The 14,064-nt window shown below is 39.1% G+C and overlaps 1 protein-coding gene across 3 annotated transcripts in view; it reads right to left on the bottom strand.

Annotated features, from left to right (window-relative positions):
- Positions 1–13,751, bottom strand: part of adamts10 (ADAM metallopeptidase with thrombospondin type 1 motif, 10) — a 59,964-nt gene extending 46,213 nt beyond the window's left edge. For 2 of the 3 annotated variants that reach the window (XM_058784393.1, XM_058784395.1), the window contains exons 1-3: positions 13,593–13,751; positions 6,078–6,400; positions 373–731 (exon numbers count right to left, since the gene is read on the bottom strand). In XM_058784393.1, coding sequence (XP_058640376.1) covers positions 373–731; positions 6,078–6,180 — 462 coding nt within the window. In that variant the 5' untranslated portion in view covers positions 6,181–6,400; positions 13,593–13,751. Of the gene's footprint in view, positions 1–372; positions 732–6,077; positions 6,401–6,577; positions 6,667–13,592 lie in introns of those variants that run through there. The other variant, XM_058784394.1, reaches the window with a different exon arrangement.
- Positions 13,752–14,064: the final 313 nt, after the last annotated feature.

Genomic DNA, 14,064 nt, shown 5'->3' with positions numbered 1-14,064 from the left:
CTTATCTTTTCTATGTAAAGTCAACATCCGTTCAAAAGTTTGAGGTCAGTAAGACTGACACAGTGAACGCGCAATGAAGACTGACACAGAAGAGAACCACTGATGTCCTTACTACCTTTCTGGGCCTTGAATGAGTCAGTTGCATTTCTGTCTATGCAGGGTCAATTAATGGGTCAATTAATTAAGTAATTAATGAGAGAATTTTCATTTTCTGGATGAACTATCCCTTTAAGGCTATAGGTGCAGCCCATTTTGCAGACTTTTGCATTTGGTGTCATTTGAGAGCAGACATAGGTTAGGTGCACAGTAATTAGAACATCATTGTGCCGTGAGACACAGCACCGTTTGCTTCAAAATTCTAATGGAGCTTACCAGGCCATTACAGTTGCTAAGAGCCACAGAACTTGAGTGAGGCTGGTGCTGTAGGTGACCCACATAGTGGCAGTTGGGCAAGTATGGGTGACTCCAAGCCAAGCGGCCCCTCTTCCAGTATTCCACACGGAACTGTCGCGAGAGCAGTCCTCCCTGCAGCGTGAGGTTGAGCAAAAGGTCAGCGCTCGACGTGGAGAGCTGATAGTACAGCTGTGGCTCTGGAACGCTCTGCGTTTCCGTGCTACGCCGGTGTCGGCCATTCCTGTGAGAGGTCTCCTCTTCCGATAGCGTTTCCCCATGCGGCCCCACACGCACTGGGATGGCGATCTCATACTGGCCCAAGCTGGACAGAAACTCAGCTGTGGAAACACAAAAAATGTCCTTTAGATTGAAGAATGGAAGTTGAGTTGAGTTTATACAGCTTACGCAATAAACAATTAAACATGCACTGAAATCATTCTTATTAAAAAAAGAATAAAAGTTTTATACGTTACAATTCTAAAGTTTGGAGTATGATATTTTATTGTTTTTGAAGAAATCTATTGCTCACCGAGACTGCATTATTTGTTCAAAAATACAATTTTACAGTATTCGAAAATACAATATATTTAAGTAACTGTTTACTATTGTAATACAATTTAAAATGTAGTTTATTCCAGTGATGGGGAAGCTGAATTATCAGCAGCCATTACTTCAGCTTTAAGTGTCACATGATCCTGAAAAAAATATATATTAACCCTAAACTTTTGAACAGTAGTGGATATTATAAAATTATAATATACCATAAAATTAAAGTATATTATATAATATTTAAAAAAATTGGAATATAAATGCACATTTGGCTACATAAATAATGACATCAAAATCATACCAGTATCCTAACAAATTTAATTTTACTTGAATTGGATCACTTTACAGGGGCCACCATACTGAGGTCACATGACCAGGCCTAAATGGAATCTGCACACTCTTTCCACATTTTCTGCACCGATTTTAGGGGAAAGAAATCTGAGGAATTCTGCAAATTGGAAATCTGTGGGAGTAAAGAGGAAAAGTATAAGACACTTTTAATGAACACTGAAAAAAGTTTTAAATTAAGATGCAAGGGATGAGGCATATAAAGGAAATTACGCTTCTAGCTGTCAGTATCACTCCAAGACCATAAAAAAATACTAAATGTATTTTTAGGAGCCAAACAAGTGAGAACTGTTAACTCAAACCAACAATACATCCGTAAACAAACTATTTCAAGCAGATTGCTGTCCCATGGATCAGCTGGGGTCCATGTAAAGAGTCTCTGGTTACTAACAAGGATTTTATTCAGTTGCAGTTATGTACTCTGACCGTGTCAATTGGCGAACAAAAGAGTTCACAGTGAAACCATTGAGTAGACCACAGAGAAGAAAAGCAAGTTAGCAGCCCAAAGGCCAAGGGCTGCCTGTTGCTATGGAAATCCTGAAATTGTATATTTCCTGTTCCCGACAGCGGGCCTGGAGATTAATTGTCCAAATTCGGCATTTGAAAAACTGCACCCAAGGGGCGGAGATTGCCAAAGAGACAAACATCCTGAAACCAAACCAAACCCTTTTATACATTCAGATGTGAAGAAGTACACCAGGATCAGTGTCCTTAATGCGAAACAAGGTTTGTTCCATTGGTTTGTTTACTCCATCTTGCCAGTTCAAACACTGTGAGAAGGGCGACAGCAATGTCTCTTTTGTTTGGGTCCAGAGGCATGAAGATGAGACTTGTGCGTGACCTTGATTCAGCTAGACTTACTACTTTCCATAATCTCTCAAAGCTGTTGAAATACATCAGCAGACGCACCATATGACTTATATTAAATTTGGCATTGTGTACAATGGCAAGAGAAGGACAAGTAACCTTAGAGAATACGGTCCATTTCATTAAGCCCTCCATAAGGAGGGAATGAAGGCTCAAACCAAGTGCTGAAAATATAAAAGATCACATCGTTCTCTCCTCACAGCAGTTACTCAGACTGGGCCACTTAATAAGACTATCTAATTACTGAAATAGCTGCTGCTTCTGAGCCCCACATGTGTTTCCATTGGCTTTTTAAAATATGTGCAGACTCAAGACCATCATCAGACCAACAGAAGAGTTCCATCCTTTTGATTAAATTTAAGCTCACTTCTAGCCTTATACACCCTAACAGTAAATGCTGTCTGGGTTTAAAAATGACAATCAGTTGTAAAAGCAATCAGTGGCGGAGTGGTTTGGAAATAAAAAGACTGTTAAATGAAAAGTTCAGGATTACTTTTAGGATTGAACATGCAAAACAATATGTTACTTCTTACAATTTACACCATAAGACATGATTTATTTTGTTACTTATTTGTTACTGGCATGTGTGACAGTGGGTCTACAAGTAAGCTACATGGCATGAAAAAACTAGATTGCTCCTATTATAAACAAAGATGTTTAAACTGAAAGCAGGACACAGATATTCAGGCATAAAAGTAATAACAAACTAATAAACTAATAAAACACTTGCAAGGCATAAAGAAAGAGCCTAAGCCAAATTACAACATCTTATTTATTTTAATTATTATTAAGCATAAAACAACAACATAACATATTCACATGCTAGGATAAATCTGACATTATTTATGCACATTTTTAAAATTGTAACTCAGTGATTCTATTCAGAATTTTTACGTGATCTTCCAAAATTCTCATAAATATACAGTGATAGAAACTCAGCTAGTTTGAAGGATTTTAAGTAACACATTTGGCCTCAAGTTTTTCTAGATGGGGCATACATCCACTAAAACTGTACTACAGTCTGTAGTCACTCTGGATAAAAGTTTCTGCAAATTGGCCTATGCAGGCCTAAAGGTAATCTAGCATCTCTCTCTATAACTTGAATCCAGACAGTTTCAATAACAGGGGCACAGCTGGGTCTTATGTCAAAGCATGAAAGCAGAGCTCAAACTGTACAACACGCCCAGCCCTCTGACCGCCATCAACTGGCGCTATCTTAAATAAACATAAGGCCCACAATTGATGGAAGGGTACTCCCTTCTCTTACACCTACAGGGTGCACCGATCCTCCGGAGCCTTTGATGTGTCTTTAATCTCAACAAGGAACCCGAGAGGAGGAGGACGCCTGCGTTACTTCCCCATAAACTCCCTCGCCACGGACAGAGCCCCATTAAAAGAATAAAGACTTCACTTTTGATTCAAATAAACCACCGTCGGGAGCCGCCCAGGGTTTGAAAGTTTATTTTAGAAGGTTAAAGAGAACAACCTTTAATTAGGAGCGTGCGGGAAACTAAAGTGAACCCCCCCTTTTTTTAAACCGAAGTTTTCCTGTGGAAACCAGGCCGGAGAAAAAGAGAGAGAGAAGTCTCTCCACCTTTCCCAGATGTGCAACAGCTGCATCAAGTCAGCGAGTGCGCCCAGACTTGTGGAGGAGAAAACTCTTCCCCATGCCAGGCTGAGAAGTCAGTCTTTCTTGAACGGAGGCCCTGTCAGCGACTCAAAACCCATCCATATCCTGTTTGTGTACTGTCTGCCACACTGCTATTTGGACTACGAGATTTAAATACATGCCTGTGGTGACCAGTCACTGCATGTGGCGAGATTACACATAAACTCAGTGCTCTGCTTTAATAACTGTACGCTACATGATGTAACCCTAGTTATGAGAGGGAAAAATGCATTATTAAGTTATTCATAGGCCAAAAAATGACGTTTAACAGCAACTACGGCTGGTGTGCATATTTGTCCCATCCGCCTTTTGAATAAACACACAGAAACTCAGCCAGACACGCTCACACGCTTGTCCTGAACTGGACCAGACGACACAATAAAGTCAAATCCACATGCTTGAGCATGTTTTTATTATGTAACCTTTGTATCTCTTTAAATCTTATATATTTGAAATGCCTTAACAAGATTAGTATGTTGCAGGAATGTACATTTTAAAGTTGGGTGCCTCATGTGACTCTCGTCAGAGCGATAACTGGGTCACTAATTGTATGAAATGAGACAGTGGTCGGTTTCATGGAAAGATGGGTCATCGAGTCTGGCTGGCTTTTGTGATGGCTAACTGACGTCGCAGTGCATCTGTTCCTGGTTGTCTAAATGGTTTGTTACTGTTCGAGGCTTGAGGCTAACAATTCATTCTGTTTTACGCTTTGATGATCTGCCATTGCTGCATCCATTGTGCAACGTGAAACGTACGGAAAGTTTCTCAGGTAACTTCTACTGCAACAAGAAATGTATTTACATGCACTTTAAAAGTTGATTTCATTTCAGTCTGACTAAAGTAATAATTACTCTTTATTAGTCAAATTGAAAAAACAGTCCGTTTCGCTAATTATGAGATATTGCTAATTATGTTAAAGGATTAGTTCACTTCCAGAATGAATATTTCCTGATAATTTACTCATCCCCATGTCATCCAAGATGTTCATGTCTTTCTTTCTTCAGTCAAAAAGAAATTAAAGTATCCCTATTATGGGTAATGAAAGGTTCATATTTTGGTTTTGGAAGTCCCCAACAACAGGTTGACATGCATGCACGGTCAAAAAACACTTTCATTTTCTTATAATATGCATTTATTTTTACCTTATTTGCTCAACGACTCCCAAACAATTCACTCAACGATTCGTTTTTCCAAACCCCTCCTTTGCGTGACGCTAATCTGTGGTGATTGGTCGATTTCATTTAAAGCAGTGTTTGTGATTATGAGCAGTGCTGCTTTGTGTACACCCGTTACCGGGGAAACAGCTATTTTTAATGCTCCAAAAGCGGCATCTAGTGGCAACAAGTGGGTGAGCAATATGCTAATGTTTCATTTTGATTTCAACATGAAACGGCTTTCGTTTTAAAAACGACTCGTTTCAATGATTCAGAGTCGACTCTTTCTTTTGAGAGACAATAACTGTATACACGGTGCACTTTCAAATTTAAAACTTTGCAGGATGTTTTCATTAACTTAGAGCTGTGTTACACACTGCATGAAAGCTCATTTTCAAAAATCCATAATAGGGGCACTTTAATTTTTTTTTTCCATATAGTGGACTTCAATGCTGGCCAAAAGTTTGAAGGTCCAAATTGCAGTTTAAATGCAGCTTCAAGAGGCTCTACGCAATCCTAGCTGAGGGATAAGGGTCTTATCTAGTGAAACAATCTGTCATTTTCCAAAATAAATTCTAAATTATATACTTTTTAAGTGTATACTAGTATTTATATACTATTTAAGTGAACGCCATCTGATTTTCTCCTCTAACTTCAAAATCGTCCATCCTCATTTTTACCTCGTTTTTTTTGTAAAGGACGTTTGATTTAGTCTTTGAGAAATTGAGAATATTAAGAATATTAAATTGACTTTTAAAGGTTCATGTGACAAATATTTAGAAAAATTCAGCTTTGCCAACACAGGAATAAATGACATTTAAAAATATATTAGAAAAGAAAACAGCTATTTTAAATTGCAATAATATTTCACATTATTATTTTTTTTACTGCATTTTTGATCAAATAAATGCAACTTTGGTGTGCATGAAAGACTTCTTTCAAAACTTTTTGAATGCTAGTGTATACAAGAAGCAGGATGGCAGCTGCCCGCTTTAATGCAGTTTAATGGTAGCAAATGATTGCTAAAATGAAATTAACACTTATTTTTCACACCATTTAGTTAAAATTCATTACTACAAAACAATCAGGAATCTCACCTTGAGACTGAGCAAACTCCTCAGGACTCCAACTCTCTGCCACTCCACTGGCAACCATGGCGATGATGCCAACGCAGGCCAAACTCCTCCACACCGTTTCCATGGTTACTACAGCAAGCTTCAATGCGGTGCCCAGCCCTCTGTCCCAACATGTCTTCTGCCCTCTGACGGCCCCACGCTCACCAAAGTGACGCACAGAATTCTGGAGCCATGGTGGCTTCACTTCTATGTGGATCCTGACGCTTCGCCTCTCGGGGTTGGAGGGGGAGGACGGGCAGTTCTAAGATGTGTTCAACCGGGGATCATAAATATGAAGAGCCTCCCTATTGAAAGACAAACAGGTTAGATGCAAAAGAACAGCGAGTTTCTTGGCTAAAAGGTTCCTCTCTGATCAGTCAAACATATTAACTTGGGAGGCTGTTGTTTGCATCCTGTTGCTAGAGCTAATCAATCATTCCTCCTTTCACATTCAAGTGGAAAGGGAAAAAACGCTTTCTAACCTGGGGGCTGCTGTTTCTTTTCACTCTGTCCTTCACCGGAAGAGTGCAAAAGAAAGGAAAGCATTGTAAGGTCAGGAGGGCAAGCTGACGTCTGGGGCAGGCTATAAAACAAAATGTCCTAATTTGAGAAATACCACAAGAGGGACTTGTGTGGCACCACTGTTTCTAATGGGACACAATGAGAGAGAGAGCTAGCCATAGGTTGTGTTCGGCTTCGTAAATCACTGGGCTGCACATAAGTGATGTGCAGGTGCGCATGCACGACCAAAATAAAAATATGCACTGGGTAAATAAGTTCATACTGCTCATTTGAGTACTGACATGGCTGACAGCTGTTAATGCACCATCACCGTTTTAGAACAATTAACTGTAATACTGTATAAGATGTCCATTCGAACTGAAAGCATAAATCATAAATCAGAGCAAAGTGCAAAACTGTGACATTTCATTCACTGATGCGCTTCAGCGCTAAAACCAGCAGTGCATATACTTTCTTGCCATCAACCCGCCAAAATAAAATCTTGCTGATTTTTCAAAATGTTAATAAAAAGCTGGCAGTGTTTTGGTTACAAATAGCAGCCGAGGGCGTCTTTTGTTGCTATAACAACAGCTGCAACTGTAGCCTAGTGCTGTGTGCTGCAGAAATGTCGGCTTTGGACGTTAACGTTGGCTTTTGAAGTCAACGGGGAGGGTAATGTCGGTTCACAACATTTGTGGGAGCACGACATTATACGGGGAAGGAAACTGTATAGTGCTTCCAACAATTTAGTCCAGGAGCTCCAGTTGGATGATGCACGGTTTCATACAACTCCAAAACTATCTTCTCCTTTTTTCTTGTTGTTGTGGAAACGACTCGCCACTCGTTTGTCATTGGTCATCTGTCAAAAAGGTGCTTGACGTAGGGTGTTTTTTTTCAGAAAAGTTGAATTTTTTTCAACCTGAAAAGACGCTCTGAGCTGCAGAAAAAGACACTGCCGGTGGCGTTTTAAAAAGCGCTCAGGACGTTTTTGAAAACACAGTTTACTCCATAGGATTATAATGTAAAACAGACGCTGGTGGCTTCAAAAAAAACGCCAAGTGTGAACATGGCCTTATTTTGTTTATTATTTTATTTAAAAACTAAATAATGTACAAGAATGCTATTATTACGATTAATAATTATTTAATTTTGTATAGTTATATTTAATGGGTCACACTATGTGCAGTATAAGCATCAAACCAAATCTCCATGTGCTCCCATGAGAACCAGATTAAAAAACTTATGTGCACCTCTGGTAAAGCTTACTATTGTACATACTGTAGTCTGCTTATAGTTTTTGATGTGCAAGTGCACACACAAAATAGTTGTCATCTCAGAAAACTGGATATTTTGCAATTTTCTATAGAAATGTGTGAAATAATCACATAAAAGTAAAGAAAATATATTATTGTACAAAAAGTGGCTGATATTGCCTCCATCACACTGGTTAAGTAAAGCGATCACAGTTTAAATGATTTGCAATACATTCATCCCATTGAAAATTATAGGTTAAGTGCAATGCATTGTGGGACAGCATATTTCTGGCAATGTGATTTGATTGTATATTGCACTTTCATGTGTCTTTCACTTTCATTCAAACATCATGCAAAAATAATAAATTGCCTATTTTGCCCAGTATACACACTGCATACTGCAAGCATAGTATGATCAACATCGACATCAACAAAAGCTATCCTACCCCCTTCTCGCCTTCCTTTTTTTTTTCTTTCCTTTCCTTCTCTATATAATCCTCACTCCATGCTTTCTGGGAAGAGGTAGAAAGAGATGCCATACAAGCTCTGATGGGTGAAGAGAAACCAAGTGCAGACAAAGGTAATCAAGAACAGATGGGAAATGATTTGGCAACATAAGAATACAAGTTGCCTCCTGATGAAAAAAAAAACCCCATGAACTCAAACTCAAGAAAAAAAGAGAAAAAGTTTAGAGTGGTTAAAGGAGACGGAAAGGGAGACAATTTGGGAAAGGGTGAGAGAAAGAATATATAGAGAATATAGAGCTTGTGCACTCATTTGTCCATCAAGGATAACTATTCCTGACTAGTACCACAAAAAAAGACAATGGCCAAAGTAGTGTGTGTCTGTGTGTGAGGGAGTTTTGTCTAATTTCTACGGAAAAACTGTTTTGGAACGTTATTTGAAACCACTTTACAAAACTCATCCAAGATTTCTGTTGCCACAAAATAAGCCATTTTAAACTGCCTGACAATATTCTACATTCTCCTCCATTAAAAATCAAACACTCTCTGTTTTCATTGAAAAAAAAAATAGCAGCAACAAATGGGTCAGGACCCAAAAGTGGCCTCAGAGGCTGATGCTGGTTTTAAGTTCCCCTCATTTCCTATGGGCTGCATTGAAACAGCTTAAGTGCAGCAAGTAATCTTAAAACACTAAGAGGTCTTTGTCCCTTACAAATAGTGATGGACTACATGCCCCTGTGCTCTCCACACACTTTTAAACCTTCAGGCTTTTTACCGTTATTTCCTGCTTGGCAAAAGCCTCTTTACTTGCATTACCTCTTGTTAGAGACTTGTTCTATTGTGAAGTTACTAGACCGAGATCGGTGGTTTTCATTAAAACATTGTCTTATCTAAATCTTGGCAAAGAAGGTCCAAGATTTGGTCCTCTATGTTCTTCATTTGTGTGTCACGAACTACGTGGCTTTGAGGCTTGTTCAACCTAAAAGTCCACCGTTATGTTGTAATTAGGATTGGGAGCTGAGAATGTTTAGGTTGTTTTTTATTTTTAGGGTTAATATTACTCACATTCTGTAAGCATTCAACAAAATATTATACTAAAATACTTTTTTCTGCACTATTCAGCCATGCTGCATCACCAATACTGAGTAATAATGAGTAAACATATCATATATACATACAAATGATTCTAATGAGCTGGTTCAAAATAAATAAATAAACAAAGTAATTTGTTGGTAACTCCTTTAATATATAGTCACGGCCAATTAAATAATTCATTAATGGTGACATTAATGCAACCAAAAACACTAGGAGGAATCAGAATCATTCAGTTCCCATTATAAATGTAAAACAATAAAACACAAATTGTGTAAATAAAGGGAAACGACTAAACGTTCCACGTGAATGATTCACTTGTCCATCTGCGGCCTGTTTTGTGATAAAAACACCAGCCCACAAAGCAGGAGAAGGAGCTCAAGCCACAGAGGCCACAGGAAGACATGACCTCGTAGAGCAACATCTTCTCCAAAAAATTCAGCTGCGGCCTTGAAGGAGTTGAACTTCATAATTGGCTGCTCTTGGGGGTAAATCAAGAACGAGAAGCATCTGCGAGCTACAGATGGCGTGTCGACATATACTAAATATGACATGAAATTTCAGGAAGGGCCTTGTAAACTGTTAGCGCAGACATGAGGTACGAGAATATATGTGATCTGAGACGGCAAGAAGCATTTTGTGCTGTCAGACTACACCGGCGGAGACACGGAGCCATCAGGCACGAGTAAAACTCTGATAATTAAACCCATATGACAGACTGAATGTAAAGCCCTCTCTGCAATGGAGAAATCTTGGGTCTCAATCCTCTCTGGAAACTAGGCAGTCTCTCTTCATCTCCATTTGGATGACATAAGAGCAGAAAGTCTCCTCACTTAAGCTTGACACTGCACTGTAACAGTATGAAAGAGCCACAGACCACTGGCCTCCACAAACACTGTCTTACCCACTCACAACAAGACTTGATTTACACAAACCAGAGGATTCAAACTGGGAAAGACCCCAAAAAACAAAAGTTGGTGTATCACACTTCTCAATTCATTTTCCGCTCGCTCCTTCAAATAAACAAAGCACAAACAAGGGAATTAAGATAATGATCACCGATGCACTGTCAGCAGAAGTGACTTATGTAACAACCGGTAATGAACTCTGAATCCATCAACGGAGACCATAATGTGAGAGCTATTCACGACCGGCTGTGGAGCATGAACATTTCAGCCAGCTCGCAAACCACACACCCCTGAACCAGACAGAGCTTACTGCACCAACCCTATAAACCCACTTTGTTTTCTCTTGAAAAAACAATACATTGTTTATTTAACGACCTAAACAATGAGCCTCTTCAGTTTTCTTATGATGTTCACGGTGTTCACCAGCAGAGGGTGGTAGTTTAGTGCAGGGCTTTTCAATCTTTCAGATGCCACGGACCCCCAAATATGATCATCCTTGTGTGTGAGGGACCCTCATCCTAAAATTCAAAAGGTAGCTATATTTTCATGTATTTTCATGTGAATAGTATATTACAAATACATACGTTTCTATTACATTATTTTAGTTTTTTACTCACTATAGTACTTGGTTACACATTACTTTAAAGGTGCCATATAATGGAAAACTGTATTTACCTTGGCATAGTTGAATAATAACAGTTCTGTACATGGAAATGACATACCGTGAGCCTCAAACACCATAGTTTCCTCCTTCTTATGTAAATCTCGTGAATAAAAAAGACCACTGAAAAATAGGCGAATCAGAACATAACACCGACTGTGACGTAACAGTCGGGATCACTAATAGTTATGCCCCAAACATTTGCATAACATATACCCGCCCATGTTCTAGGCCAGCCGCCAGCCGAATCATCAGAAGTTCTGCAGGTATTGTGAAGAAACAAGCGAGGACAACAGCGAAAATGGCAGACCATGGAAATAAATGTTATGTTTCAGGCTGTGCAGGGGATGTGAAGTGCAGGGATGGGTTTGTGTCTGTATTCAGAAAGGCACGGAAAGCAAATAACGCATTCTAATAAAATAACGCGAGCCACTAAAGGGACATGGTTAGCTGCTTGCTAGCTGTAGCCTGTTACAGTATATAAGATTTCACTTACCACATAAACAGAGTAAGGAGAGATGACTGAGGATGATGGCGAATTATTTACAGATCTTGAGCACCACTGACAAGCATCTGATCTTGTAAAATGTGTGGTAAGTACTACCGCTCCATAGTATAAACAGAGTTTGTGCGATTGCGAATCTCCAAAGTGAAAGTGAAACTAAAAAGCGATCGTGCATTTGAATGCAGTTTCAATGCCCACCATATTAATAGCGGCTCCCTGATGCCCGCATTTTATTTACAGTATAATTACCCGACGATATAACTGCACGAGAAAGTATTGAAATATATATTTTCCCTGTGTTTTCTTCCTGTAAGCTACTGAAATCAGCCGCACTGTGAAACAGCCAATCAGAGCAGAGCTCAACATTATTATTCATGACCCTTCCAAATAAGCCAATAACAGACCGTTTCATTCTAGGGAGAAATCCTAGGGTTGTAAATGGACATGTAAAACTGTTTCTGGAGAATTTTTGCCCTTACCTAAGCCACATACCTTCTATGTAGATATCAGAGAACAATTTAAAATATTGTATCAATGCATTCTATGGCACCTTTAAGGTGTCCTTGTTACAGTGTAATTATTTAAGTACTGAGTAATATTAATTAACTACATGTACTTACTATATGGTTAGGTTAGGATTAGGGTTACTGTCATGTAATTATGCATAATTTATTGTTATTATAATAGTAAGTACATGTAATGTGTAACAAGGACACCTTAAAATAAAGTGTTACCTAGTACTTTACTGTTTGTACATTTTAATGTATTATTTATTTATTTATTTTAACTTATTATTAACTTATTGATTTAGGGTTTTTTCAGTTTGAAAACCCCTGGTTTAATGGATCAACTAGAGACAACACAAAGATTTAACCAAATCATTTGGCAGCTGCTGGAAGAACAGCAGATCAAGTTCCCATACCATTAGACCCATGAATTTCCATGACTTTTTCATAATTTTTCCAGTTATTCATTATTATTACACGGATAAGCATTTTCAAAAGCCATCATTCAAAATACAAATTTCAAACAAATGAAATAGCTATATTTAAAATATTTATACTCACTAAAAACTTAATTTCCATTCCAATTTCAAGCCCTGGATTTTTATTTATTTATTTATTTTTTCCCCATAAGCATTGGAACCATGGAGCAGTTCTTGTAGTTACTTTGCATAAAAAGTTCTCCGCAAATCAAGATGCTCTGCAAGTTACCTTCCTAAATAACAAACATAAGGCTATGTCTGATATCAAAGTCTAAATATAGGCCTAAGACTTGTAGTTTCCAGCAGCTAACCCAAGCTCTCTCCATCACAGGTAGATGTGCACAGACAGGCATGGAGTTCCAGGAGAAGCGCTCGCTCTGCCTCAGCGGTTCCCAAACCTGTTCCTGGAGGGCCCCCAACAGCACGCATTTTGGATGTCTCATCTGACACACCCATTTCAACTCTTGGAGCCTCCACTAACAAACTGATGAGTTGAATCAGGTGCGTTTGATTAGGGAGACGTCCAAAATGTGTATTGTTGGGGGGCCTCCAGGAACAGAGTTGGGAACCACTGCTCTACCTGACAGGGAGCAGGTCTCCTGGGCGTCCTCGTTGCCAACTTACGCATTCAAACTACATAATTTATCCAACTTTCAATTGGCTGTGTCTCGAAAAGCCAAATAGTGCAGTATTATGCTTGTATAATAACTATATATTTCATGGGGGAGATTGTTGCTCTGTAACTCTTCATTTTTTGTCTACCAGTCATTCCATTTGATAGCAGCTGTAATCAGGCATTAATGGAAATATTACAAGAGCGGATAATTTATTAAGTAGCCTAGGGAACTGGACGCGTTCCTCGGAGACTCTTGGCAAAGGCTTCGACTCTGAACCCCACAGACAAAGAGAGATATTTCTGCTTTCTGCTAGAGTGATCACCAGCTGGTCTGACAGCGCTGCTGCCTTCATCATTTTAGTTTCATATAACTGCATGTAACAAACTGACAGCAGAATGGACTTGCATATGTATTAAAAATGAGAATGATAACCATGCACGTTTGCAATGCATTCATTTGCACTGCCATAATATAAGTTTAAATGAACAAAGTCGTTTGACAACGACCTTACCGTTTAATTGTCCAGGAGCGTGCAATTTGACGACCCTGAGACTTGCCGACCTCCGTCTGGTCTGTCGTCCTCCTTCAACACCGGGTAGTTCTCTGCCACATACTGAGATGAGCCGGTGGACTGTGCTCTGGTGCTGCGTGGTTTCTCTGCTTCCTTCAGTCTTGCCGCTGGAGAGAGGAACTGAGTTCGGACTGCGATTTGGTGATGTCTGATTCGCAAACGAATCGTTCTTTTGAACAGGTTCTTTTTAGGGATTCGATTGAGCCGATTCGCACGCGGTAAGAGAGACGCGTCTCACGCTGGTCTCAATAGTTCGCAACATAGTTATTATCCTTCATAATTTCAAACCCACTTCGTTTTTAAGTTAAAATAAAAGCAATAAAACTAGGAGAAATGAACAACAAATCAAATCTATAAATACATTAAAAGTGCAGCAAGCGATTTTTATGGAAATAAAAGCAGAAATAAGTCT

Source organism: Onychostoma macrolepis, chromosome 08 (assembly GCF_012432095.1).
Source record: "Onychostoma macrolepis isolate SWU-2019 chromosome 08, ASM1243209v1, whole genome shotgun sequence".
In the NCBI taxonomy this organism is placed as follows: Eukaryota; Metazoa; Chordata; class Actinopteri; order Cypriniformes; family Cyprinidae; genus Onychostoma; species Onychostoma macrolepis.
Note: the sequence above shows the minus strand (reverse complement) of the source record. Positions and strands in the feature narration are given on the sequence as shown.